The sequence below is a fragment of the Aristolochia californica genome, unplaced genomic scaffold (assembly GCF_029961685.1).
Source record: "Aristolochia californica isolate CCGP_79_NKW_82.1479 unplaced genomic scaffold, dmAriCali1.0.hap1 SCAF_4, whole genome shotgun sequence".
NCBI classification, from domain to species: Eukaryota; Viridiplantae; Streptophyta; class Magnoliopsida; order Piperales; family Aristolochiaceae; genus Aristolochia; species Aristolochia californica.
The window spans coordinates 45,745,823-45,773,696 of record NW_027182103.1 but is presented as its reverse complement, the minus strand read 5'-3'; the positions used below and the strand labels follow the sequence as shown (position 1 = coordinate 45,773,696).

The 27,874-nt window shown below is 40.2% G+C and overlaps 7 protein-coding genes across 16 annotated transcripts; 1 reads left to right on the top strand and 6 right to left on the bottom strand.

Moving 5' to 3' along the window:
• Positions 1–185: 185 nt before the first annotated feature.
• LOC137961865 (aspartic proteinase-like) lies at positions 186–5,194 on the bottom strand. Of its 3 annotated transcripts, none has more exons than XM_068808471.1 (14): positions 5,063–5,194; positions 4,347–4,729; positions 4,185–4,245; positions 3,361–3,455; positions 3,136–3,248; positions 2,848–3,016; positions 2,568–2,607; positions 2,398–2,462; positions 1,810–1,923; positions 1,661–1,725; positions 1,418–1,571; positions 1,190–1,309; positions 543–631; positions 186–451 (listed from the first exon to the last, which is right to left on the bottom strand). In XM_068808471.1, exons 2-14 carry the CDS (start codon positions 4,722–4,724, stop codon positions 367–369), a joined length of 1,548 nt encoding a protein of 515 aa, XP_068664572.1. In that variant the 5' UTR covers positions 4,725–4,729; positions 5,063–5,194; the 3' UTR covers positions 186–366. The 3 variants fall into 3 exon arrangements, with proteins under 3 accessions (XP_068664572.1, XP_068664571.1, XP_068664570.1); XM_068808470.1 differs by having other exon boundaries at positions 5,068–5,194; XM_068808469.1 differs by lacking the exon at positions 5,063–5,194 and adding an exon at positions 4,837–4,930.
• A 2,716-nt stretch (positions 5,195–7,910) lies between these two features.
• LOC137964024 (membrane protein PM19L-like) lies at positions 7,911–8,954 on the bottom strand. The gene is made up of 4 exons (XM_068811285.1): positions 8,714–8,954; positions 8,371–8,590; positions 8,217–8,262; positions 7,911–8,107 (listed from the first exon to the last, which is right to left on the bottom strand). The coding sequence occupies exons 1-4, from the start codon at positions 8,838–8,840 to the stop codon at positions 8,018–8,020; spliced, it is 483 nt and encodes a 160-aa protein (XP_068667386.1). The 5' UTR covers positions 8,841–8,954; the 3' UTR covers positions 7,911–8,017.
• Positions 8,955–9,682: 728 nt separating this feature from the next.
• On the top strand, positions 9,683–12,501 carry LOC137962775 (uncharacterized). Its single transcript, XM_068809843.1, has 2 exons — positions 9,683–10,271; positions 11,903–12,501. Exons 1-2 carry the CDS (start codon positions 9,989–9,991, stop codon positions 12,190–12,192), a joined length of 573 nt encoding a protein of 190 aa, XP_068665944.1. The 5' UTR covers positions 9,683–9,988; the 3' UTR covers positions 12,193–12,501.
• Positions 12,502–12,688: 187 nt separating this feature from the next.
• LOC137962790 (chaperone protein ClpB1-like) lies at positions 12,689–16,667 on the bottom strand. Its single transcript, XM_068809862.1, has 8 exons — positions 15,588–16,667; positions 15,193–15,480; positions 14,887–15,068; positions 14,526–14,807; positions 14,074–14,414; positions 13,711–13,990; positions 13,391–13,588; positions 12,689–13,297 (listed from the first exon to the last, which is right to left on the bottom strand). The coding sequence occupies exons 1-8, from the start codon at positions 16,450–16,452 to the stop codon at positions 12,998–13,000; spliced, it is 2,736 nt and encodes a 911-aa protein (XP_068665963.1). The 5' UTR covers positions 16,453–16,667; the 3' UTR covers positions 12,689–12,997.
• A 285-nt stretch (positions 16,668–16,952) lies between these two features.
• On the bottom strand, positions 16,953–17,282 carry LOC137963461 (dirigent protein 1-like). The gene has a single exon (XM_068810578.1). It carries the CDS (start codon positions 17,280–17,282, stop codon positions 16,953–16,955), a length of 330 nt encoding a protein of 109 aa, XP_068666679.1.
• A 368-nt stretch (positions 17,283–17,650) lies between these two features.
• LOC137962362 (putative cyclin-B3-1) lies at positions 17,651–25,068 on the bottom strand. 8 transcript variants are annotated; one of them, XR_011115120.1, is made up of 27 exons: positions 24,975–25,068; positions 24,831–24,882; positions 24,646–24,718; positions 24,529–24,561; positions 24,387–24,432; positions 24,222–24,273; positions 24,043–24,139; positions 23,903–23,938; positions 23,754–23,789; positions 23,591–23,648; positions 23,347–23,395; positions 23,171–23,219; positions 23,026–23,058; positions 22,896–22,933; positions 22,681–22,780; positions 22,183–22,215; positions 21,521–21,578; positions 20,220–20,468; positions 20,022–20,144; positions 19,759–19,848; positions 19,502–19,663; positions 19,344–19,403; positions 19,164–19,262; positions 18,900–19,078; positions 18,645–18,807; positions 18,151–18,374; positions 17,651–18,003 (listed from the first exon to the last, which is right to left on the bottom strand). XR_011115120.1 is itself a non-coding variant. In XM_068809179.1 (26 exons), exons 1-25 carry the CDS (start codon positions 24,987–24,989, stop codon positions 18,672–18,674), a joined length of 1,956 nt encoding a protein of 651 aa, XP_068665280.1. In that variant the 5' UTR covers positions 24,990–25,068; the 3' UTR covers positions 17,651–18,374; positions 18,645–18,671. The 8 variants fall into 8 exon arrangements, 6 of the variants coding, with proteins under 6 accessions (XP_068665280.1, XP_068665285.1, XP_068665284.1 ...); XR_011115121.1 differs by having other exon boundaries at positions 17,651–17,884; XM_068809179.1 differs by having other exon boundaries at positions 17,651–18,374.
• Positions 25,069–26,294: 1,226 nt separating this feature from the next.
• LOC137963460 (S-type anion channel SLAH4-like) lies at positions 26,295–27,874 on the bottom strand. The gene is made up of 2 exons (XM_068810577.1): positions 27,011–27,874; positions 26,295–26,579 (listed from the first exon to the last, which is right to left on the bottom strand). The coding sequence occupies exons 1-2, from the start codon at positions 27,872–27,874 to the stop codon at positions 26,295–26,297; spliced, it is 1,149 nt and encodes a 382-aa protein (XP_068666678.1).

The window sequence follows — 27,874 nt, the reverse complement described above, 5'->3', positions numbered from 1 at the left end:
ATTTTGAGTACCCAACGCAGGGCCTTCGTCTATGGAGCTATTCAACCCCACGGATTCTGAACACATTCCATGCCTCGGGCATATCTAGCCTTACCAAACTTTACCGAAGGCTAGCCCTTGAAAAAGGAGCTTAGTTTCTCATCACTAAGAGCCCAACAAGCCATTTTGTTCAAAAGAAACTGAAATGGACAGCACCACGCACCATGTGAAGGCGCTTTGAAGGTATGCATCATCCTGCATATTTGTCTATAACATATGTCTATGTACACGATAGTTGTCACTAAAAAGAAACAACGGAAGCAAAGCGTAGTATTCAGTTCTATCAAGTAGACACGTCATGAACAGAAGAAAACGGAACTAAAACACTCATGCTGCCACAGCAAAGCCGACTCTCGCGTTGCCGTAGTCAAACACCGTGTGGTAGACTCCCATGAAGACATCTCCCAAAATCCTGCCATGCAATATCTGCGTTAGAAGGGCAGAAGCAAAGAAAAGACCCACCCAACCAAAGATTTTAGCAAATTGTACTGCTTTTTAAATACCAGAGAGGGCCACGGGGTGGAGGCACGTCAAGAGCTGTAAATCCACTAATGCACTGAGCAGCAGCCCCTTCTCCCACCTTGAGGATGTACTGCTCACCATAATTTGTAGGATTAAAAACAAAAGCTCAATTATATGCCAAAACAAAACCCGTCTTCCCATTCGTTTTAAAAGTAAAGATGCAGCAGGATACCAAAGTTAAAACCCCCTAGAAATGCCTAGCCTAGTAACCAACAATACTCTCAGTTATACTTCTGGATAAATTTCAAAGAAGTTCCTCCGTCTATCCATAATGGAGCTAGTAAATGATAGAACAGAATGGAGTCCACATGCAATCAATAACATCAATAAAGTTAGAATGATCAACATAATAAAACAAAGCAAAATATACTCCAGTCTGATAGAACAATGAAATGTCAAAAGACTACAAAGTGCTTCACTATCAAATGCATCTTTGACAACTGTGAGAATAGATGAATCTACCTGGGAATGAGAGTTCCAGAAGTTATTCAAATTTCTACTAATTCAACAAGAAATGGAGCCACAAACCAAAAAATAAATCATTCAAAGTCAGATATAGCTCTCCAACTTTTTATTAGAACAAACACAAAATAAGGCTTTTGTTGTGAGGATGGATTGACGTCTTTACCTGTTCTGCCGTGAGATTGAACTTTTTACCCCCAATGGTGAAAGAAACACTAGGCAAAGAAGAAAGACCATTGCAATCAACAGCAGATTCTCCCATGGGGCTAGGTAACCGATCACAGAGCTGAACATGACAATGAGAGGCTATAAGTCAGCAGTAAATTTACGGTGCAGATCATCCTGAGTTCAATCATCCACCAGAAGATCTGTGGAACTACATCAGTTACATCACCTCGTTTATGTAGCTTAATATGTGATCCTGTGTCTGGTTCTGCCTAAGCTGATTTTGAATCCACACAACAGCCATCTCACAAGCAGAGCACATCGAGTCCCTCATACCGACAGATTTTCCATCATTTTCATGCACGACACTCTCAATGCCAATGCTGAAAAAGTAGAACATAGAATTCACTGTTCTTGCTAGAATCCAAGTGCAAGTTCAGAAAAATAAGTAATTAAAAGGTGCAGCACTAACCTGACACCACGAGTTCCATCAAAGACACATAAACCAACCTGTGAGCAGACTTTCTTCGGTGATGTCTGTCACAGCAAAAAAAATCATCAATAAGACTATTTTGCCATAAAACAAAAATGAGGACATTTGCATCTATATGTCAAACATACCTCAGCTAACAACAATTCCATAATTGTTTCACCATACTGTGAAACAACAGTTTTGCATTCCTGACTGACAACTCCTTGGGCTCCAATGGCATGATTGATTTCCGCAATAATAGTCTGAAAATAAGTAATTACGAGAAATTCTAACAATCAGTGACAAGCAATCAGTACAGCCTCCAAGGACTCAAACCAGGATTAGGTCTCATGCATTGACCAACTCAAGAAAAGTGGGTGAATGAGAACCACAAAAATAACAAGCAGTATAAAAAACATTTAAAGTTCACAGGAAATCAAGTGGAGTTGCAAATGCCAGGTTCAGAACTACATTAAATAGTACAACAAAAGGAGAAAGTTCATATACTTCTTAAAGCAAATGCATCAGGTATGGAAAAATGGCCCATACCTAAGATTCCCACAAAAAATATTTTAGAATACATAAGACAAACTGCAAAAGAATTCCGATTTGATCCTCAAAGATTGTAAAATGAAAAAAAAAAAAAAAAAAAAACTAGCAGAAGCATATATATATATATATATATATATATATAAAGAGAGAGAAAGAGAAAGAGAGAACCAAATGTTCAAACATACAGTAGGACCAGCAATCAATGAAGTCCCACTGTCTGCAATAGCTGAGCAACCTCCTTCACAGAATCCTGAATTAATAAAAGCTTCCATTACAAATAATTCAACAAAAAAAGGCACTACCTACACCATTGCACTTGAAATGAGTTACCAACTAAGAATTAAAGGATACCTACCAGTTGTTTTACCGTCAACAAGCACGTCTCCCAAATCAAACTGAAATGGTAGATTAAAAAACATGAGTTGCAATATTAATAGAACATTGTGCAACTTACATTGCATGTCAGGGTTACATATGTAATAAATATTATTTTTAATGTTGGTTACACACGTGAAACCCTTTCCCAAGTGAGAATTGAACACAAACCTCACACCCTAGAAATCCCCCATATGGCCATTGAGCCAAAGTTTCAATCCACACAAATAATAATATATTTTTATAGTAGACAATAATACCTGCCAGTAACCTTTCTGGGTTACAGGAACATATGTATGTTCACCCTTGTAATGGTTCGGATCCACTCCACCAAAAACAATTTCACCACCTTCTTCTTCCTCTGCATTTCGGTTGAACCAAAACGAGAAAACTGGTTCCTTAATAAGGCCTTGATCGACCATGTTGTACCTGTTAAATTTATAAGCTCTCATCTTTACTTATTCACAGGTAGATATGCACTTTTCGTTCCTGGTAATATAAAACCAATAAACAGCAGGTTGAAGCTTTCGTCTTTAAGCATAACATACCACAATGGAACGGCATTTCCAACAGAGATCTCCTGGAATCCAAGCCCCAAGATACCATCAAACTTTGCAACTATAAAAGTGATACTTGGCTCTCTAGTTGCTTCAATAAATTCCTGTCATGAATCCCTGGTGTGAGAACACCATATATGCAAATACATACAGTAAATGCTACAAGTGAAAATTAGTCCGCCCTGCCATACAAAGAACATTTTGAATGTCACTCACTTGATCTTTCACAACAATATCTCCTACTTTAACATTATCTTGGCTAAAGAAGCCGGAGATTGCTCCAGTCCCATAGTGAATATCAGCAGATTTTCCTGGGAAAGATCAGAACAAAATACAAGTCACATTAATAACAAACAACAGCACAAACAAGCCTTCTAAAAACAAACATGTAGGCAACATCAAATACGTAAGTGAATAGAGTAAAAAAGAGTTCAATGAATTACCTAACTGCACTACTACTTGTCACAATCACACAAAACGCATAAAAATTCTCTTTCACACAATTAGCATGAAGACTGTAGGTTATCCAAGATCATAGCAAAACAAAAGAATATTCAAATTGCATAGAAAAGATTTCAGTATCACAACAATGTAAGACGGGACTGATAACTTGACGTTCTAGGTAAATAACAAAAGAATGGGTTACAAGAACAGCCAGATATGCTGCTGCAGAACTTTAAGAAGCTTATCCAATTTAGACATCTAGGACATTCTCACGTCATCCGGACTAAGTGTATCACCCATTCCATTCTAAGGTAATTACAAATGATCGAACGTAGACAAGGATAGCAGTCAAAATAAGGATATCTGAGGTGCCAATGTTATTGCTCAAATAAAGAACAACCACATCAAGCAGTCTTGAAACAACAGATCGACGTTTCCAGTTACTCAGTTAACTCAGTCACTAGTAAGGTCACTTTTAGTAAAAAATACAATGTGTGTGTGTGTGTGTGTGTGTGTGTGCGTGGGGGGGGGGGGGAGATGGGAGTAAATTAATCAAATGAAGGAAGAAATTGCAGAGTGTAGAGGTAGAAACAAACCGTTCTTCTGGTAGGAGCTCGAATCCTTTGACCTGTATTTCGGGTGGAAGTAGCAGGCAACCTGTGTCAAATGCCAAATGACAAAGTTTATACGACGACTGTCTACATCCTTCCCAAATTTAATTAATATAGGGAACGAGAGATTAGACCTGGCCAACTTACCGAGAAAAAGCATTTGTAGGAAGGGACCCACAAGTTCGAACTACCAGTGTCAAATATCACAGTGAACTTCTGAGGAGGAGTACCAATACCGATCTCTCCGAAGTACTGTGCATCCATGTAATTCGTCAAAGACACTGTATCAGTATCGGAATCTCCCAGACTCCCAGCTAGATTTTGAAGACCATATTTCCGAATGGAAGCTTTCAGCCTCTCTCCATCCTGCGATGCAACACGTGCAGCGAGATGATCGTTTTGGCTCAGGTGCTTCTTCTTCAGCCCGATTCTGAACAATCCATTGGCAGAAACAGGAGCGAAGGACGGAAGCAAAAGGAGCGAGAGAAACAAAGAGATAGCGAGCACTTCCAACTTGATTCCCATCGGACCTGTTCGTATTCACGAAAGTAAAAAAATTCACTAAAATCAGGTATTCCAGAATCCAAAAAGGACAATCGATGCAACAAATTATCATCATAGACGAAAGTAAAAACACCATTGGAATCCCCATAACCCCCCAATCTCAGCAGGAAACAGCACAATCTCCTCTGCTTAGATAACCTCCGAAAATCCATTAAAAAGTTATGATACCATATGGCTTCTTCCTCGAATAAAAAATGGGACAATGAGCACTACCCTTTTTGCAGACAGGAAAATCAGAATAAACAAAATGAAGGGAATACAACTAGAGAAACTGAAGCCAGTAGCAGCTATAGAAACACCTTACCACCGGAAGAAACCGCGGAGGAAACGAGTCAATGCGATAGGAGAAGAGGACGATGAGAAATAGGAAAGGAAGGAGAGAGGAAAAGGGGGACAGCGAGGACAAACACCTTGCCCACACCTCAGGCCTCAACAACCGGTCTCGAGGTCGGTTGCAAAGACGAAACTCAGCCGTTTGATTTAAACTGACGGATGAGGATAAGGCTTGTCGTATTGACGAATGGGGGTGACGAGGTTCGGCACCTCGGTTCGTCACCTCGGTCGCTTTATCAGGAATCTGGGAAGAAAAGAACGTCCAGGCGGGGCCGTTTTTCGTGTTTGTTTTTTCCATTATGTTACGGCTTACAAGCCTTCGGATTGCGTGTCATCCAAGCGATGCTTGGAATATTTACGTCTATGACTAAATCCATTTTTAGCGGGAATCTTTCGCAATTTGCATTTTAGTTTTAGGAGATCGACGGATTATTGTCCATTATTGACAATTATGGATAACAACTTAAATGTGGGACCCGGGGGAAATGTCTCTAATCTAACGTGATCGAGGGAGATGCGCATGGGTTACAATACAGAGAATGTCTCATCTTCTCTATATAAGCTGCTGTGATGCCCCAAATAGAATATCGCTGTCATGAAAGCTATTGGGACCTCAAAAGGCCCTCTATAGTAGTAGATAATAAAATTCTCACGTGTAATTAAGAGTGTCATCGCAAACCCTGAACCTGCCTATGTTTGAATTGAGTTTAATTTAAATATTTTGAACTCGAGCTCGAACCTAATAATTTTAACCGATTTCGAGTTGGAGCTCTAACCTATATTTAAAACTTTGCATAAAATATAAGTCAAATAAATTATATATAAAACTATGCATATATTTTACATAAAATCGAGCATAACTTCTACTTAAAATTAGACATAACCTTTATATATTAACCCTGTATGAAATTATCTATACACTATGCATAAAATTATTCATAAAAATTGTATAATTATGTATAAACTTTATTCAATAATCAAACACAAAAACATTCATTTGAAAAGCAACGCTATTTTTGTGCATTTGTACTCAATCAGATCATTTTGATTCAAAGACTAGAAAACTAAATCATGGAAACAGAAAAAGTTTAAGAAAAATAGTTTTGGTTGACTTAATGGTATGCCCATTTTCTTTTTTTCTTCGGAGCATGGATTCATACAACACTATTTCTGAAATGCTACCAATCTGTTCTTTTGAAAAACTTGAGTGGAGTTAGCATTAAGAGTACCTCAAACAATTTGAGTCTCTTCAAGTGTTGAGAAAGAGACAACCGGAGTTCAAGAAATAATTTTTTTTTATGAGTTTGTAATCTCACACGTGTGAAATCGCACAATGTCTTCGTGGGTGGGGGGAGGATATTTTTCCCCTTACTTAGGTCTTTGGTTTTCCACTGAGACGACGCGAACTCAATGGTGAAGGAGGCGGCCATAACAGTGGACGGAGGGGCTTGGCGATAATAAGGATCGGCGACAGCAGACGAGGGGAAGAAGAAATCGAAGACGACTCCCGCTCGTTCCCGGCTCCCAGTCCCAACTCCCGAGCCCTTGTTAAGTTCACGAGCTCGGCTCGCGAATCGAACCTAGCTGAGCTCAGGTATCTCATGAACCGGCTCGGTTCGATGCCACACCTACGTGTAATGAGCTTTGAAGGGGTGGCTGTCTTATAGTTAACTCGAAAGAAAAAACTCTTGATCCCCTAATGATTCTTTGCTCTTTTAGCTTTACAATTTGGAGTGCAAATTTAAACAACTGTCAATTTCAGTACATTAATCTGCCGTGAGTGGGAAGGGTGCAACAGGAGAAGTAATGTCTGTTCTCTTATGGTTCTATGTGTCTTCCACTGTGTTTTAAAACAAAATGGGGGTTTCTCTACTTTGTTTCTAGTACCATGCTTGTGGCTCTAACTTGTAGGGAGCATTTTCTTTGTTTTCCCTTTTTTTTTTCAGTTATTTAGGTGAATAGGTTCTATAGGCGTCCTTAGCTAGATGGTACATGTGTGTCAAACTACCTCTATCCCTATTGTTGGAATAGTTAATGTCAATGCATATTTTTCTATCATTTATTTGTTACAGTATTTAAAAATTATTCATAGTTTGTAATTATTTTTTTGTGTTTTTCTACTGTTCCTCAATAATAATTATAATCACAAAGTTAACGATTAGAATCAAGTATGAGATTGATATTGAACATGGAAGATCTTCAAATATTTGAATTTTTATTGGTTGATTTTCTCTTGTTTGTTAGATTTTTTTTCGTGTTTCTTGTTTGATCTTTCTTTGGGTGTGCATAGGTGGTGGTGATCAAACCTATTTTGATTGACGGTTTATGGTTGAAGGGGGTTCCCTTTGCTTCTTGTCTATAATCCTTTATATTAGTAAAGGAAAAACTTACACTGTGTGTCCTTGCAATTTTGTGTTTCCATCTTTGGCCTCTTCTTTCATTTGCTATTTGTGATTTTATTTAGCATTTCTGGCAAAAACTCTTTGTGGCTATATAAATTCAAGTCTTTCACTTCACTCTAGAGATCTCTGTAAGTACTTCATTTTTCTCCTTTAGCTTGGCGGAGAAGACAGCTTCTTGACCTGAAGAGCGTGATACATTGCTTCTCTGTAATAGGAGACATATTCACTATCGTGTAGACGAAGCTCTGAAACTTTGGATTCCTCATGCAAACTAGAGGACTAGGGAAAGAAGAAACCATTTACATGAATTTCAATTTGGGAGAAGGAAAACGAACAACACTCAGTACTAGCATATTACATACAAAACCTATATTTATTACATCAAATCGTGATATAATCACACAACCAAATTAATCAGAGATGCCAGGCATGTCCTCCAGCACGACGATCAAGAGAAGCAAACATGAAAAGAAACAATCGAGGTTAACAACACTCTGCAAACTCAACTTCCTTCGGTTTCTATCTCCTTGTTCTTGCTGCTCCGTGAATTGCGAAAATATAGATCAATTGTGTTGCCGAAAGGATGATCACGAACGCCTCCATAGTTCTCTGCAAAGCCCACTCATATTGTTTTAAGAGGAGAAAGAAAAAATGGGTTGATTGCAGAAAATCTAGAGACTGTAGTGTGACACAGAAGAAAAGCGATTGGGGCTCTTACCAAACGAGCATTCCGGTTGCGGAGCTCAATCTCCTTGCAGGCCAAACTGCATGTCGGAACAAATAAGAGAAGGAAGCCATATCAAAATCAAAATTCAAAGCTATATATCCCGGAACATTAATTAATCTAATCAAAAGCCTGGAGCTAGCTTTACCCCATGGCAAGAAGAGTAAGAGCCCATGCAATAATAGCCGAGGAAGCAGCAGACGGCAAGCTGTCGGAGCTCCACGAGCGGACGTGGTTAACGCCAGCAATGGCTGATGCAGCTCCAACCACTGATGCAATCAACGCGAATGTCACAAAGAAGCCAGTGGCTGCGTTTCCCATGGAGAAGTAGATGGGGGAGAAATGAGCTGGAAGCTGAAGCTGAGGACCTGCATGCAGAGTTTAATTAATTTGTCATCATCAGCCAACATTCCAGTACTATCAGAAGACGAAAAACCAAAGCAAAAAATGGCAATCAATTTTGAGAGGAAGATGAGATATTGAAGAGGTACCAATGATGAAACCATGGTTGATTGCGTGATTGAGAGCCCATCCACCAATAGCCGCAACAACGGCATACATACACAGATTGAGAAAGAGAAGACCACCTGCTACGGGCTTCATCTGCTTATCGGCCATTTTAGTGAGGCAGATTTGGTCTTCACGGTCTACAACTAGAAATTTTTGGGTGGGTTAAAAGGGATGCAAAGAAGGCGGTGATCGAGAGTGGTTATCTTGGAGAAGAAGAGAGAAAGCTTGGTTTGGGACAGTAAGATGGGATGATGGGCAGGCTTATTTTGTTGTTCTTATAACACAAGGTATTGTTCTTTCCTTGTAAGAGTTGGGGCGATGTGGGGCTGTAAAGGCCTGGGAGCCTTGAAATTCAAGGCAAGGAGCTCAATATTCTATAGATTAGTATCAGACTATTAGTAATCTCTGCTGTGAGAGATCCTCGATTCCTCTCCGTTACTCTTTCCCTTGGCCTTCTTTAAGTTGGGGGTGGTGGAAAGCGAGTTTCTTTTTGCCTGGTGTCGGAGGGTTAGCCTTTTACATGGCTTCTTTTCCCTCTGGGGCTCTCTACCTCTGCTCGCAAAGGTCTAATGTGTGTTTTGAAACCCTGGCTATTGACCCTATCAAGCTGCCACACCCAAGTCGGGTTCAATCGGTTAAGATGTAAACTGCATTTGTAAGACTTATTTCTAGAGAAAGAATAAAAGTTGGAATGATCAACTCATCTTTCACATCGGCGAGTTCACTATTTCAACTAAAAGCTCTCATGGCGATCTATTAATGATTTTCAGTACAAGAGGGGAATTCATTCGTTGAACTCAAGCTTGCTCTTTTGCCATGGGCTGTACCGGTATCTGGACAGTATGGATCATGGTCAAGTGTAACTGTAGTCGATCGAACGTTCCCGTTGAACCATTACGGCCCACGATATATTCTTAACTCGTGGGATGGAGTGTGGACGGGGGCAGAAAACGAAGACGTGCGTCTTGGGGAGTGGCGACTCCATTTCTTGTTTCTTCTTCTTCTTTCTTCTTCTAGTTTCTATCGCTTTTCTGAAGTTCTCCTGTCCGCGTCCTTTGTCTGTTCTGGTGGTCTTCTCTTCCTAGGGCCGACGAGGATCCATATTCCAAACCCGCGTTCCGAGTGGGCCCGCTGCTTCCTTAAATTCTCTCATCTGGTAGCTAACTCTTTTGGGGATCTTTTGATAAAATCAGCCTTCAACGATCTCCCTCCACTCCGTTCTCCAACTTCCTGAGGTTCCGTGTTCCCGTTCGAAGATGATTCAATTGCTCTTTTACGTGTTGGTAGCCGAAACGGCCTTGATCATGCTTCTTCTCCTCAAAAACCCCTTTAAGAAATTTGGTCTCATGGGTTTGGATCGGGTCAAGCGGGGAAAAGGCCCCATCGTCGTCAAGACCATCGCTGCCACCGTTTTCATGGTTATGTGCTCCAGCATTTACAGCATCGCCGAGATCCAGAAGCGGGCTTTTGATTCCGGAAGCCTCACTCCCACTGATGAGGTCATCTTCGGAAAAAACCTTCTCGAAGTGTCTTTCATGGGTGCGCTTTACTTCTCACCTTTCCTTGTCTTCATTTGTTTATACCCTGAATTGATTGGAACTGTAAGATTTTGCAACGATCCCTTCGAGCTGCAATTATTTCAATCGGAAAATAAGATCATGATGAATTTTAAATTTTTGGTTGCCAATGATATTAAATCAGCAAAAATATATGAGTAGTAGTTTTATGATATAATTAGATTGCTTTCCCAGTAGAGGGTATTTGAATGGATCCGTTCTGTTCTATATGAAGGAAACGCACTGACTTGAAATGTCATGGGTTTTACAAAAGAATGTCGCGATGCAAGGCCTGAACTTATGAGCTTCTCTCGTTTGTGGCAGTTTTAGTGAATTCTTTTAAAGATACGTCCTTGAAGACTTTTCTTTTGGAGTAAGATGTTCTTCAAAAGGCTTGAGTTCGGGTAGGGGTTATCTTGATATTTGGAAAATCATATTTGATAAAGGCAGGTTCTGAGTTAGTTTCCCTGGAAGTGTACTCATCTTAACTTAAGAACTTAATACTTAAGCGTTTATCAGTTACTATTGCTGTCCTTAGCTAGAACATCCTGCAGAATTATCTGAACCTTCGCTAGCACATCCTATAGAATTATCTGAACCTTCGCTGAAAGATTCTGCAGAACTATCTGAACCTTCACTAGCACATCCTACAGAATTATCTGAACCAAACCTTAGGGTGAAAATCAGCTCAGTTAGGGAATCACCTCATGGATTTAAGATGTGGAGACGTTTATTCCTACTTCTTGATTGCTTCTCAAAAATTTTGGGACTCGGAATGTTTTACTTGTATCTAACACGAGCTTCACAAATTAGTATATTGTGAGGCATGTCTCCTTCAGTTTATCACCCTCCGAACAGTGTCTTCCTTCATGGAAGTTAAGCTATGTCAGTCCAATTGATGAAAATGTTAGCTGGGGAGAACTATTTTTATTTTTTTGACAATTATCTTTGCCGAGGACAAAATACAAAAGAAGTCACAGGTGAAGAAGATTGTGGTGGATTTCACTGCTTCATTAGAAGTGCTATTTTTTTATGATGAAGCGGACACGAAAGGCACATAGTAAAGAAACAGGTTGCTTGTAAAGATGGTCTTAATCATTCTTAAGATTTGGTGGATTCGTTTTTAAGCCTTGGTTCATGTTTTACAATCTTACACACAATCATTGTTACTAGGGGAATAGTATTATCTAGGACACAGGTGGAGATTGAAGGTGTCATAAGGAGGTTAATAGTATGTTTAAGTGTTTTTGCTTCTTCAGAAATAATTTGGCGAGGATTGTCTCCATTTAAATATTCGTACCTCTGAAGAAGGTCCAGCCATGTGGTGGCAGAATCTCTTTGTTGGAGATTCAATAAGACCTTTTCTTCGTCATGACCTCCATGGTGAAGTGGTGTAAATTTCTAAGGGTTATGTAAAACAAAGTAGGATAATATTTTTCTCTTTGTCTTTACAATCTTTTTGTTTAAGGTTAAATGCTGTCATTAAGTTTTAGTTGAGTTTTCACCATTCATTTGTTGATTTTAATACTGGTGGTGTTAGCCTTACTCTCTGCTGTTATTTTGTATCTGCTAATTTGCCTGAAAGTCATTGACTGATCTAGGTTAATGAACCAGGCTTTGTACTGTTGCTTGCATTAATAATTGATCGAGCCCACCATTACCTCAGAGAACTCCGTGCTCTTCGAAAGAATGCAGAGGCTGCCAAGACAGAGAAAAGAGGATTCAAAGATGGGAAGAGTGGAGGCTCGGATGAGTTAAAAGAATTGGAAGAAGAAAATACCAGTTTGAGGTTGAAGATCAAGCAACTGGAATCTGAGGTTGCAAGGAGAGACAAGGACTCATCAAAGAAACAGAAAGTATCTGAGAATGAAGTTTCAGACTCTGATGGGAAGAAGAACATGTAGGAGCCATGCTTGATACTTTTTGCAATTTTCACTGTACTGGCGTCAAATACTTGGAAGATGATTTCTTTAATTCCTACAGCAGATCAGTCTCAGTCACTGTTTTTTAGGACCTTTTGAAAGGATTATGTTACCTAATTTTCTTTTCAGTGCTAGAGGTGCTACTCTTTTGAAGAGGTGTAGAAAAACAAGGTTTCCATGATTGGGGTCTTGCGTCTATAAAACAAGTTTTACCCACTATAATGTCCTGGAGAATCAAAGCTGAAGGCAAAGAGCCTCAGTCTTCCAATGCAAAAATTATATTTTCTATCACATCAGTGAGATTTTAATTCGTAGTTGTGGACCATAAATGGTTTTTGTAATGATGGAAAAGCCTTTAAAATTAGGTAGGCTCTTGACTCCATGGAAGGTCAGGTCTGGGATGCAAGGAAACTTTACAAGGATTCTTCAACTATCTTAATGTACCGACCCAGAAACTAACAAAAGAGAATTAGCCTCTTTAAATTCGCCCGTTTTTCAGGAAATTTTTATTTCAAATCAATGCTTCTGAGTAACACCAGTCCTATCAACACTTCTGAAATCAAATCAGAAGAAGTGATTATAGATGCTCAACAACGACACAAGTTTCAGGATTTATGAACCTGCTACATTTACATTTATCTCATGAAATTCTTGACCAAGTGAAGACAGTGTCCAACCTGCACCAAACATCTGCAAGTTGAGGAAAAAAGCAAACATTTTGGATGGAAAGGAAGGTCCTGTCTCTCCCAAAACAAAGCATGCGCTAAACCAAGTGGCCTCCCCTGCTCTACTCTTCCATTTCGTCTTCCTCTTCGTCTGCCTCGATCTTCATTTTCTTCACCACCTGGGCTGCAGTATCGGCTCTTGGCCCGTTCTGTATCGGAATCAAAATGTCGGATTTCTGCCCAGTGGCAGGATTCACCATCCCCCCATTCCGCTCTACCCTGTAAGTTAAATCCTGCATGCTCGGGGCGGCATCAATATAAACAGTGGAGTTCTCATCGATCTCTCCTCTGATTAGCATCTTCGACAATTGGGTCACCACCTTCTTCTCCAACCATCTCCTTATGGGTCTCGCACCATAGACCTGTAAAAGATGATAAAAAGATCACCGATTTCAGTACAATATGACATTAATGTCTCAATCGCGGAGCGATCAAAGCAATGTTGATATACTTACCGGATCGTAGGCCTCTTCCAGTACAACGTCCAAAGCAGCATCAGAGACAGCCAGAGCCACCCCCCTTTCTGCTAGTCTAGCGGCCACATCCTTCATCTGAAGTCTTGCAACCCGCCTTAGTTGCTCATGAGATAAAGGATCGAAGACCACAATCTCATCCAGACGATTCAGTAACTCGGGCCTGAAGTGCTTCCTCACCTGTCAAACAAAATGCCACGGAGAATGGAGAAATTCAACATCCAGCTCCTCTAAAAAACGTCTAATTGAACAAGACTCCACCATGAAACCAATCTATTCATCCAAGATTCTAAATTACGTACCTCTAGCATCACTCTATCCCGAGCACTCTGCATAGAAGATTTCCCACTGAGTCCGGCAAGAAGATACTCTGCTCCGAGATTCGAAGTCATGATGATCACAGTATTGGTGAAATCAACCGTCCTCCCTTGCCCGTCAGTTAATCTACCATCATCCAGAACTTGAAGAAGGGTGTTAAAAACCAAGACATGGGCCTTCTCCACTTCATCGAACAGAACCACGCTGTAGGGCCGCCTCCTCACCGCCTCTGTCAGCTGGCCACCTTCTTCGTGACCGACATACCTGTACATGCCCAAATGTTAGGCCATTGATCCACCAAAAACAACAAGAACACTGGATAACCTGGATTTGAAGGAGCTACTTACCCAGGAGGCGCACCAATGAGTCGCGCAACAGAGTGCTGTTCCATGTACTCAGACATATCAATCCGAATCAGCAACTTCTCGTCGTCAAACAGTTGCTCAGCAAGCGCTTTCGCCAACTCTGTTTTGCCGACACCAGTAGGTCCCAGAAAGAGGAACGATCCCGTCGGTTGTTGAGGCCGGCCTAGCCCAGCTCGTGACCTCAACACAGCCTCTGCAACTGCATCTACTGCTTGGTCCTGACCCACTACCCTATTATGCAGCCTCTCCGCAAGACCAATCAATCTCTCTTTCTCGTTTTGGCCAAGCCTGGTTACTGGGATACCCGTCCAGCGGCTAACCACCTGCAGTCAAAAAGTTAAAAAGCATATTTGTGAGCACCCATTCACCACTGAACAATTAAAATACACAGAGATGTAATTTGGGTAATGCTACAATGCAACCATAGATCATACCTCTGCAATCTGATCAGGTCCCACTGTTTCCGTCAGCATCAAATTCTCATCTGTATCCCCTTCAAGCTTTGCTACAGCAGTATCTATCTCCTGAAGAGCTCCATATTTTATATCAGCAACACGGGCCAAATCCATTCTTCGTTCTGCCTCTTGCAAGCTGAACATAAGCTCTTCCTTCCTCTGTTTCAGCCTTCGAATCTCATCCACCCTCTCTTTTTCCTTCCTGTACTTCATTAACAGCGGCTGCAACTTGTCTCTCAAATCATCCAATTCCTTGCGAACCTGAAAAAGCATTACAGGTAAGCTAAACTCCCATTACGATAAATTAAAGTTAAAAGGTCACCTCCCTCAGGGTACTCACCTCCACAAGTCGAGCTTTACTGGCTTTATCCTTCTCCTTCTCTAGTGCATGCATTTCAACCTCCAACTGAATTCTCTTTCTTTCAAGGTTATCAATCTCTTCAGGCTGGCTATCCAGCTGCACTCTCACGTTTGCACAGGCTTCATCGACCAGATCAATAGCCTTATCAGGAAGGTGCCGCCCTTCAGGTACCAGAAATTATCAGTGAGCAATCAAATTTCTTCCAAGGAGATAAAAATAAAACCATATTAACGCAAAGAAAAAGTTGAATATCTAAGACTGTCAGGTATGAAGTCGCGAGCATACCAGTGATGTATCTGCTCGAGAGCTGGGCGGCGACTACCAGAGCACGATCCTGAATCCGAACGCCATGATGACCCTCGTATCTCTCTTTAATACCACGAAGGATACTGATTGTATCTGTAACACTAGGCTCCGCTACATAAACCTGTTGGAACCTACGTTCGAATGCAGCATCCTTCTCAACGTATTTCCTATACTCTTCGAGAGTGGTGGCTCCGATACATCGAAGCTGACCCCTCGCCAGCATTGGTTTGAACAGATTTGCCGCGTCCATTGACCCTTCCGTCCGGCCTGAAATGGAAAAAAAAAAAAACAGCGAATTGGTTATAACTCTGGAGGTCAATGTCAAATCAATAAACAAATTGGTCTCTAACACGATTGAGGTTATGTGTTCTTACCTGCCCCAAGGACGAGATGAATCTCATCTATGAATAAAATGACCTTTCCTTCAGCATCTTCGACTTCTTTTAATACAGCTTTAAGCCTTTCTTCAAACTCTCCCCTGTATTTGGCCCCCGCAACCAGGGCACCCATATCCAACGCAATCAATCTCACATCCAGTAAGTTACTCGGCACATCACCGCGGACTATCCTCTGAGCAAGACCTTCTACAACAGCGGTTTTCCCCACGCCAGGCTCTCCGATGAGAACTGGATTGTTCTTTGTTCTTCTCGAAAGAATCCTGACAACCCTTCTAATTTCCTCATCCCGCCCGATCACGGGATCAAGCTTCCCGGCTTGCTCAACGAGATCTCGACCATACGTCTTCAATGCTTGGAAGTTGGTATCGCCGGACGCACTCTCGACCTTCTTCCCTGCCTTTCCGCGCAGTTTCTCCACTTCCAACTTTACTTTGGCCGTGCTCACACCAGCTTCTTTCAAAAAATCACCAATCTGAGAGTCTTCCAAGAGGCCGAGGATCAACTGATCGACAGCCAGATGACTGTCCCCACGGGATTTTTGGGAGGACTGAGCGCGGCGAATAACCTTAATGAGTGAAGTGCTAGCAGGGATTTCATCCGGGGGAGGATGCTGTGAGGGGATTTTCTTCATTGCTAGATTAAGAACTCGCTCGAATGAATTGGCAGCCTCATCACCACCGCCGGCACTGGCAATTGCTTGGCGGAGAATGCCATTAGGGTCGGAAATCAAAGCAGAAGCAATGTGGATGGGAGTTAACTGAGCGTGCCCAGCGTTCATGGCAAGCTCATGGGCTGCGGCAAGACCCTCGTTCGTCTTGTGGGTAAACTTATCCGGATTCATGGCTCCTTTCTATGCACAAAAACGAATACTGCTCTTCGATTGTCTATAAACAGACCTTTGGATAGAAACTAAGAATGGAAGAAGAAGAAAAAAAATAGTCTACTGAAAACCCTTCACGAAACGATTTCGTCGATCAAATTTCCAATGCGCTGCTCCGAAGATGATTCACCGAGAGGAGTGATGCGATTGAGGTTATTTCAAGGGAGGAAGATGATTCGACACTATTCTGGAGCAGAGGGCGATGGTGCTCGAAGGTCCTAGACGACTCGGATACTGTAACCATCATCAATCCGGGACCATCCAGAGATAAATCTTGTCCGTACGTGTGCATAGATCTAGAATCTTTTCAGAAAAGCTTAACATGCCACGTGGTCATGGGCAAGAACGAAATGAACAGCTTTTCATTTTTATTTTTTATTGCTTATAAGGAGTAATTATGGAATCAGGTTTAATCATGGCCTCATTATGAATAAACAACCTTGACTCTTTTCTTAACCGATTCAGTAATGGAGAACCGCAACATTAAACTTGATGACAGCGTCGAGGCCTGGTAGATGGAGATAAACGGTTTCCAGGACCACAAAGCCTCTAGCAAACCGGAAAGCCCCAGTCCCATACACAACAGACACCTCTCTCTGCTTCAGATAGAACCGATCGGCTCCTTGAATCTCAAGGGCGCTCCCATTGTACTTCTTATTGGTGAAAACCGCCGAGAAGAGGAAGTGGAGGTCGGAGGCATCGAGGGCGGAGTTGACGTAGATGCCATGCGCCCGGCCGACTTCCTTCGAGTGCCTCTCCGGCCCTTCTGTCGGCGCGTCGTCGGTCACCATGATGGTTCCGAAATCGAGGACACCAGAATTTGTGCCTTTAAAACCAGCTATAGGGAAGGCGGTGGCGTTCTTGCCGGTCTCCCAGTTTCCACTTGGTACCGGAGAGAGAGGTGGCAGGGATTGCCAAGGCAACAAGTATAGCGAGAATCACACATGTAGTTGACAAGGTGACTGAGGCTATTGACAGGGAAGTTTGTATCAGCTTCCTAAATAGATGCTGAATTTAATGCATTTTGCTTCTCTGGAAAGCTTCTTATTCATAGAGAAAGGATTAACAGGGCTCGATCAGTGACAGTAAGCCATTAAAATATGTGAGCTAAACTTATCAAAGACCAATTCTAATAAAACAAAAGCTAAGTATATGTTTGTCAAGCTTCACAAAAATGCTCAAATTAAATTTGACAAATATGCCGGCTTATTCTCTGGCTTGATGTGAGAAGGGAGGAAAGCTTCTGTCGACTTACACAGATTAATATTGAACGGAGCACAAGCCGGTGGCTACCTAATACTGCTGATGACGATAAACGCAGACCAAGAGCTCAAATTGAGTTTTTTTTTTATGTTTCACAGCAACAAGACATGGAGGATGAGGCGGGGATGTGCTGAAAGAGCAATGGTTTTGTATCAGAATTGGCAGTGAGATCTGCATGAGAAGCCTTTACCGTCCCGTAGCTCTCAAATGACATCCTTCTCATGAAATGATTGACACCCACCTCCCCATCTTCTTAATTCAGCCAATACACAAATTGGATACGACAGAACGATTAGATTAAAACCAGAATTTTCAACTATATATTGTGGGAGAAGTTGGAACTTCAAAACCCTATGCATGTGGAGTTATTCAATGCGAGAAAGCTCGTAGACCTACCACAGCAAGTACTGATTCTTTACTTGTGCTTACTTCATATCTTGGGCCTCATCGTTACGTTTGCAGCTTTCTAGTATCCCTTGATACTTCCAGGCCAAAAATTTTAAATTGTATCCTTTGATTTTCTCTTTTGGAACTGTCTACTTGGCTTCACACCTGCAACAACTATTGAAACAGAGTATCTATGCCTTTTCGTGCACGATATTCTTAGGAGAACCTTGGACCTGCCATACAACGATAGATCTATGTAACCTAAACAACTGAGCTTCAATGTAGAAATTAATGGGCTATTCAAACTTTTTTAAAATTATGAGTCAAACTTTTCTCGCCCTTACTGGAAGGGTAACCAGGAGTTCGATTAGCAAACCGAATCAGGTCTTCCACATACAAAGTATGTGCATGTATCAGTTTCTATTGACACAATCAAAACGAGAAGTAACACAAGATAGCATTTTTCAGTGACTCTATCATCATATGTACATAAAAAAATTTACCTGCAGCTCATGGCAGTCATACAAGAATCAAACAGGAAGGTTATCGATGGGCTTAATCTTTGCAACACCATCACGTTCAGGGACGAGGTACTTTGCATAGGTAACTCTTAAGGAGCCCTTTCTGGCAGTTTTGTGGAAACCCAATATCAAATCAGCACAAGGCCTGCATATCGATTAGTAGTCATGTACACAATGAGTGGTCGATTCATGAGCAACATTCAAAATGCTAATCATAGAAACTAAATACAAATATACTTCAGCTGGGATTCTTCGTAATGGGTATGTTCGATAAGCAATTCTGTCCACCTTGGAGTCAGTTGTAAGGTGCATCTAGCAATGTATATAGCCGAAGCACATAGCAGGGATGCCTTGAATTTCAATGCCTCATATTGCACCAAGCACAGCTCAATCAGGTAAAATGCCAGATGTTCAACCTGGTAAGAAATGCAAGCATATCTTTAGTAAAATCTTGTGACAAATGGGTATAGGAAACCAATTGCAAGATCGCTTAGGATTCACCTTTTTATCTGACAGGCCCGCTTTCAAAAATCGTAGCATGAAAACATATGGGGTTGGAAAGTTCAGACGAAACTTTAATTTCTTAAGCATGAGCTTCTCCTGATGAAAGATGGCAAGTTATTATCCTATCACAGGTGTCTTCCCATGAAGAAAATTAAACAAAGAAATTAGAAGGCACACCATAGCAAGCACGTGGTCTCTGGTGTACAAGTCGAATGAGATACTAATCAAATCACCTATCTGTGACAAAGATGCAAACAACAGAAGTAAGATGAGTATAATTGCTCAAACAATAAAAATTTGATAAAAACCAACAGTTCCCAAAAACATTTATAAACCTTTGGGTGCCAGTAGTCTTCATACTTGGAAGCTAATAAAAGAGCAGTGATACCGACCAGCTGCATTTCATCTTTTTTTATTGCAAACAAGGAGAGAAACCTGTCCAGCAGTTCTACCATTAGAAACAATGTTTCTTCCATCAATTCAAACTTCAGATGTACCTAGAACAGAAACAAAACCCGCCTGGTACATTAGTTTTTTTTCTCATGTTACTAAAAGCTGCCCATAAAAAGTAATAATTAAGCGAACGACATACTTCTATTAGCCAGTTGACCAGGGTAGCCCGCATGGTAGAAGTTAACTCTGTCTGGACAGTCATATAGTTTGCCAGCAAAGGATAGTGTGTCTATCATTTCAAGCAACATTAGTACAGGCATGATGACTAAAACCAGACAAAAATAAACTGAATGTCTGAAACATCGTCCTAAAGGAGATATTCTTCAAATCCTTCAATTCTCTAAAAAGTACTTTTACAAAAAGGGACATAAAAGGAATGGAGAGAAGAAGTGCAAGGATCACCTCCATGGTCCAATAATATTGATAAATCTCATTTACGTATTCAGCAACTTCCAAATGATTCCTGGAATCATCAATGCTGGGGAGATCTCTCCGTTTGAAATTTTCTTCACAATCACTTGAACTCTGTGGAGATCATACAACACTTCAAAATTTAATAATGGCTAATATAAAAAACCATAAACAATATTAACTGCTTACCTTGGATCCTTCAACTAGCATTGAAGTGTAAGATTTCCGACACCTGTTATTGGGTTTAAAGACATTTGTAGTCACGTTACCACTTGCATTACCAAAACGAGTTTCCGTTGCCTCTTTCTTCAGCTTGTTCATAAATGAACTTCCAGCAGTAAATCCATTGGCAATTGTTTTCTTCTCATTGTGTATCATGGCCTTGGACTTTAAAGTCACACCAGGCTTGGAATATTGATGAATAATTTTTCCTGTTGTCTGGATAATTCATTGAAATCATTAGTTTTTTTTTTTTTTTTTTTTTGAGAAAGACATGAAATCATTAAATTTAAGAAAATTAGAAGAAATAAAAAAGAAAAGAACTATAATAGCTGCCGAAACAGAGAATGTCATCATGTGCTTCAATCAATTAGTAGAGATTGAACAAATCCGAACAAGGTTACACAATCTACAACAAAATAGGGTGGCATACAAAAGAACAAAAGTGTTGGAAGATAAGGCCCAAGCCCACATGACCAAGGAAGACCCACAAGATGGGCCCAAGCCCATAAGAAATAGGACCCACCATGAATACCACGAGCTGGCATCCTTATCACATAAGTTGGAAGATCAAGAAGGACTCACAAAAGCATCTTTATCTTATGGTCACGTCCAAGAAGAGTTTTAGTTTGAGTTATGTTTGTCTTTTATCTATATTGAGTTATTTAATTATGCTAGGACTTATCTTTAAGTGTTATAGTTTGGGTGTAATTGGGACAATGGTAGTTTTATTTTAATTGGAATATACTACCTTCCTCTATTATAAATAGAGGTTCAAGTACTCTGTTTATAAAAAGTCAATGAAGTATGTATTTTCCATAAATTCAACAAAAAGAATGTAAAAAATCAAAAACACCTACAACAAGTAATGTTGTGAATAGTTCACAAGTTTTGGACGAAAATGCAAATTATTTAAAATAATACAAAAGTGGTCATAGACATGAAAATATGTTCATCACTTTATTTCAATTAAAATGAAAATATTATTTAACAAGCACTCAAGAACTCCCTTGCTATGCCCTTTCTCCCCAAGACCCAATAACCCATGTAAGAAAGCTTGAAACTTATTTCAATCCTAAAGTTTTCATTTTAATAAATCTAAAATTTTGTAAACTTCTAGCTTCTATCCCATTGTGTAGGGCTTTCCCTTTCCACATATCTGTAGCTCATTCACATCACCAGATACCTCTTTTTGTTTCAACTTTTAAAAAATCAGCTGAATAAGAAATAATTAGAAACTAAAAGGTTGATACTTCAGTGAAATGTCTCACCGGCAGTCTAAATGATGCATTTCCATCCATCTTGTCATTCTTAGCAGGTAACAAATGCCTGCCATCACAGGTAGCACATAGGGAGGAGGATATTAAAACAAACTGATAAAAGATGACAATGATCTAGAATGAAAGAGATTAGAACATTTCCCCCTTGGCTCTCAAAGAAGCATGCCTATGTAACTTTCCCTGTAACAAGCCAAGGTTTTGCTATGCGATGAAAAGAACCATTAAATCTTACAAGAGGAAGGCATTGCCAGAGCAGAATACAGAAAGAGCTCATTTATAGTCAATATATCTATAAAAATAAATGGTTCAATAAGCCAAAAAGAGAAGCTTTTAGAGAGTCCTTAGCCAATTATTTAGAATCAAGAATGTCTCATGACAATTGTCATCAAATGATCCATGGAATTATTTTCGTACCATGAAAGACCACTATCTACCCCATCCATGTCAAAGCTGTTAGTTTTGCATAGTTAAACTGCTCAACTGTTGAACTTTCTTGACCGATGAAATAACTTCTTAGATGATGCTTCTTAGCACACATGCCATAAGAATAACTTAAAAGAGTTTTTTTTATGGCATTAGTCACACCTATCAGGACTTTATGATGCTTTTAATCAAGCATTTCAACAAATTAAAGAGCAAGATCCAATACATACCCTGTCAACCTCTCTTTTTTTCCAGTTTGATTTCTTTCGTCCAAAGCATTCATGTACAAAAGGGTGGCAAAGAGGTCAGCAACAACAAGAAACAAAACTTTCTGCACTTAGGACTTGTAAGTGTCAATTACACTCACAACTACAAACAAGCTTACAATCCTGATGTTTATAAAAAAAAAAAAACAAAGTGATATTGCACTGTAAACAAGGTTCCCTGACAGTTCTGCTAGTCAGATAGCTAATCAGACAAGCTAGTTTAGATGAAACAGAGTACGATGGTTGCCTCTTTTTTTTCTTTTTTCTTTTTTTTTCAAGTCAATATGAGCTGTAGCTAGTAAGCAGGAGCTCTATAATGATTTCTAGAAGAAGAAAAAAGGCACTGAAGGCATGGGCTGGCCACCGCAACATCATGCACACTGTTCTCATTAGTTGCGGCCGAGCAACTTAACATAGGTTTTCCACATGCACGCAGAAAAATATACCCTAGTGCTCACCTACCTCAGTTTGATGTCATCAACCAAGTGATTTCTGCTCAGACTGTTTTTGGTTCTTCTGTTGATTTCCACCAACACTTTCCTCTGAACCCTAACTTTAACTACTACAGTGAAAGGAAAACAAAACAGACTTAGAAAAAGACAATGAACAAATTCTAAGAAGATAATCTATACAAGCTAGCAAGGTAGACATTGATTATCTGAAAGGCATATTCTCACCAGTAGAAGAAACTTTGCCAACATTCTTTTCAGGATTTCTGGTATTTTCACCAGCTCAAAACATTAATAAACCAGGAAGATGATGTGCACATAAAAATTAAGCATCTGATACAGAAATGAGTGAACTTACCTTGTGGACAAAGGAATTGAACTTTCAGCCGTGCTGCCAACCAAAGGAAAAACAACAAATGTTACCCATTCGTGCAGCAAAACACTCCATATGTTTGCATAGAAAATGACAACAAAAGAAATGAAAGGAAAAGCCAATAAGTTACCCATCATTAATCTTCTCATTACTGCAATAAATTCGAAATTTTGCAGTACCTGATATTTTGAAATGATTCAACCAGCTCCACACTTAAGGCATATAAGAATAAAAAGAGAATAAAGAATAAAGTGCAGGGAACCAAAGTTTGTCAGAAGATGAGCGGATAGAATGAAACAAATTCACCTTTACTTGACAAAATATCATTTTGAGGAATATGAGTCTCATTGTCACCCTGACCCAAAAAAGAGACAAAACTACATCAATATGATCATGCATTGAGACAATTGTTTAGATTAAAAATAAGAGAAAATATTGACTGTTCTGCTGTATCTAGTTCAGAGGGAAGTTCACAATTTCTCCTCCTTACTGGCAACATTAGACTATAAACTGAAAAATTGAAAACTTGAGTGTAGAATGTACTTGAAACCTTAGAAGATTTCCTTGACAAGGTGCTGGTGGCAACGGAACTTTTTCTCACAGGAAACCTATCAATGTACACGAATAAAATAACTTCAGTTAGCGTTTGAATGAAAAAAGGTTATTGGAACTAAACTTGGACCATATAATTGGAAGTAGAATTAGTGTGCCACCTCAATCCAATGGAACTGTTGTTCTGCCTCTTTCTACTAGGATGAGTCAAGATACAAACAAAACTTTAAATGAGAAATAGCAAAGAAAAAAAAAGCACAATAACTTGATAGAAAAACATTATTATGAATACGTTGATTCATTGACTTACCCATCTAACGATACACCTCTCTCTGTTTTACCATGCCTGCATTATGATTCACGTGCAAAATAATATGAAATCCATATCACAAGTAAAATATGAACACATGGCATTTCCTAAAACGAAAGAAAATTTTCATTTTCACTGACACTGGTTTAGGTAACCCAATAGATCTCCTTGAAGAGGAGATCCTAGTATTGCTAACATCAGCCAGTGGTTTTCTGCCGCTCCTGCCTTTTGGTACACCTAAAAGAGTGGAAAGAAAACATTACAAAGAAAGATATGCTACGTGGAATGCAAGTAACAGTTTACAACGGTATCATCAAACCTGCAGCGCCATTTTTCTTGTCCATCACGTTTTCCATTTTCCCGCCATTTCTCTACGAAAGAAAAAATTATAGAAAAAGTTTGATATGTTGTGCGTGTGAGTGTAATAAGGAAGAAGAAAACGAGGTTCTGAAAAGGAAAAAGGAATATCAGATGTCAAACAAACCTTTGAGTCAGGGTTCTCCAGGCCTACATTTGCTTGTCCCAATTTCCTTTAATTGAAATATATAAAAAAGAAATAAAGATATTCAACATACGATATATTTTACAAACTGAAGATAGAATCAAAATATTGGTAGTCGATATACCTTGGGAGCATCGAAGGCTTCGATGAAATAGTCCTGGACAATGAAAGCGTGGGGTAGGAAAAAAATCAAAATAAAATAGCAGGCCAAAGCCAACAACAAAATCACCCAATAAATTACCCATTGCCGAGGTCCAAGGGCTTGCGAGAGCGCCCACTAATCTTCTCCTTGTACACTTTAAAATCCATGACTTCTATTGTCATCTCAAAATCAGATGTGAAAGAGGAACCAGAAAAGATAAAAATAAAAATGAAAAACTTACAAAAAAAAAAAATCATGTAATAGAAAAGGGTCACATGTCTTACTGTTAGCGACAGGGTTTCGATCTACACGAAGATCTTTGTCTTTCGTTTTCCCCTATGTAAATCACAGAGACGAACGAATTATGAACTAAATCTTAACAGCTAAGAAACAGCAGAAAAAAGAAAGGTCAGTGAAATTTCGCTCACCTTAGAAGAAACCATTTTGTGTGAATTACTGAATCGTGGTTTGACGAGCTCGAGAAGTAGGAACGAAGAGTGACGAGGATGTATGCGGGGGCGTGTTTGGGCAGGATTCAAATCAAACGACGAACCGCGCATTTGAGTGGGAGGCAAGCCAGAGACGCTCGCAGGGGACAAATACTCGCGAGGCTCGAAAAAGTCATGAAAAAGATCTTAACTAGCCCATAGCCCATAGCCCATAGCCCATAGCGTATTGGTCATAGACCATAGCCCATAGCGTATTCGTTGAGTTTGTTCTGATCGCGGAACATTGTTCGTTCTGGCAATCCAATTCCAGTCGTAGGTCAAAGAGCGGGAGATGTTACTATCATCAAGACAGGCTCTGGTTCTGTCTGGTTCCGGTGGTGTTCGCGTCGGTGGAGTCGATCGGCTGTGTCATTTTCCACGACGCAAATAGGAAATATAAAATAAGCCGAAGATTGGTTGAACTTACGAACCAATTTCATTAGGTAATCATCGCTTTCAAGTGAAACGAGTTTCTGTACTCTGCTAATTTGTTATTCCCTTTGATGTTGTTGAGAAAGTGTAAAACAGTAGTGAGTAGGATTATTAATGGCGGATGTGCACGTCAAGAAACATACTTGGAATGGACGAGACTATTTGAGATATGCAAGGACTTTGGATTCTCCGTGTTTACAGAGCAGCGCAAACGAAGGATATTCTGTCTGATCTTAATTGGGATAGAAGACGACTACGGTTTCAATTGCTTAGGAAAGACATTGCTGGGGAAGGTAGATCACTTTACGCATTTATTACGGATTCGGATAATGTTTGTGGAGAATACATTAAAACAACGAGAGAGATCCTTGTTCAAGTTCATTCATCTGGTTCATAAAAACATATTACAGACAAGTGTCTTTTAATGGAAGGAAGCATGACAGAAAGATATTTGTTTTAAAATACTGTTAACGATTGTGTCCAAAAAGGGGGATTTTCGAATTTTTAAAAGACAAGAAAAACAAAGATAAAACAAGAAGAAAATGCAATGTCATTGTTTGTCCCATAAACTAGCTTTGTGTAATTCTGAACGGTTACTTTCATTCCCTAAGTTTTTCTTTTGTCTTAATCTGGAACGAACGCTGTCATGGACGCGTTAAGCGTTCTTATTCCTCAATTGCACCTCTGTTGTGAATCTTCTATTTTGTTTTGGGAATAATAGCTGTTCTGATCACAAAAAAAGAAGAAGACAAAGCTCTGATTCATTCCATGTACAGTTAGGTAAGCAAAGCGAGCAAAAAAGATTTACAGGTCAGAAAGACAACAAAGTCATTTATAAGCCGTAGCTGGTGAATGAGGCGTCGAAGGAGAAAGAACCGGATCATCATTCTGTAACAGATGGTTGGTGTTAATGATGGTGAAAACAAGCAAAGCGAAGGAGACGAGAACAGAGAGCACAGATAAGGTGAGCATTAGCCCATGGGCGACGCCACCTTTCACCTCTTGTGCGTACTGAGCAGAAGCCAGTGCCAAGACGGTGAGAGGAAACGAGTACGCCCACCATGCAACGTGAAACTTCTTCATCGCCTTCTTAAACAGATTCGGCCTCGAAACCTGCTTCACATATACAAATAAAATCCATTATAAGTGTGCAGTTAATTTAAAGTTTTTCAGATTTTCAGCACTTGAGACTTGAGACATCGATTTGAAAATATTTTGCTGTACTTGAAAGCTTCGTTTAAGTTTGCGATATGAGATCTCCTTTCATGGTCCAACAAGATGCCTCTTTTTAATAATTTCCATGGGAGAAAAACTATTATAGCTTTTCATGCTTCTTGCAGTGGGGGCAAGTAGGGACAATGTCGTCTGATTGAAGGTGATTTTCTTTTTTTTTCTTTTCAGAAGGTGTCTTTCTTGTATTTTATCTTTTGCATGATTCTTTTGTTTGGCTGGAATTGTTCTTGTCTGGTTAATTAGAGAAATTCATTTTCGCTATTTACTCTTGTTCATGAATCTAATTAATCTGATCGTTGTCGTATGTTTACCAGGGACGCGAAGAGGAAGAGCGAGAGAAAGAAAAGCATCTTTGATGGCTGATCGTAGTTCCCTGATATAGAGACCCAGGCCAAGCTCGCCATGCTAGGTGCCGCGAAAAACAAGAAGAAAACCGGCCTTAACATCGTAGGAAGCCGATTGCTCCCTGAAAACCTCTGATAAAGCGTCACGAACAGAACCAGGTAGTGGGCGAATCCTAAAGAAAACAGGCACACGGCACACTCCTTCCAGCCCATCTCTGCAGCAGCCCGGGCTCCTACCAGATTCCCTATCACGGACAGTAGACTCGTCGGGTTCGCAACCGCAGACAAAAACCTCTTCCCCTTGGTAAACCACTGGCCGTAAATCTTAATATCCAGAACCATAACGGGTATCGAGAAAACCCACCAGAGAACGAGATAGTAACTGTGTTTAGGTCCAAAGAAAGGGGAGGACTGGAGAAGAAGAAGCCAAGAAATCCATGGCGCGAAGAGATAGTTGACTCCGACGTGGTGACAGAACTCAGCTTTGACTGCACGGAAATAGAGGAAGCATTTGAGGAGGTAGAGAAGAGATAGTGAGACGAGACAGGCGAGGGCGACGAACCAGAGAAGGAAAAAAGCGGATTCGGGTAGAATTCTGAAGATGAGGCGGAGGGTATCGTTGTCCTGCGTTGGCTGGTTGAGGGTCTTCCACAGCAAAGCTTGTCCGCATAGAGAGAAACTTATTCTGAAGTAACCCGCATGAAACCTTGTCAGGAAGGGGAGGAATTTGGGCGCTTCAGAATCAATACTACACGAGGGTTTAGAAGGGATTTCGATCGTCAGTTGACACTGGCTCTGTGGTTGACCCTCATCAGTTGCACTTGCATCCAT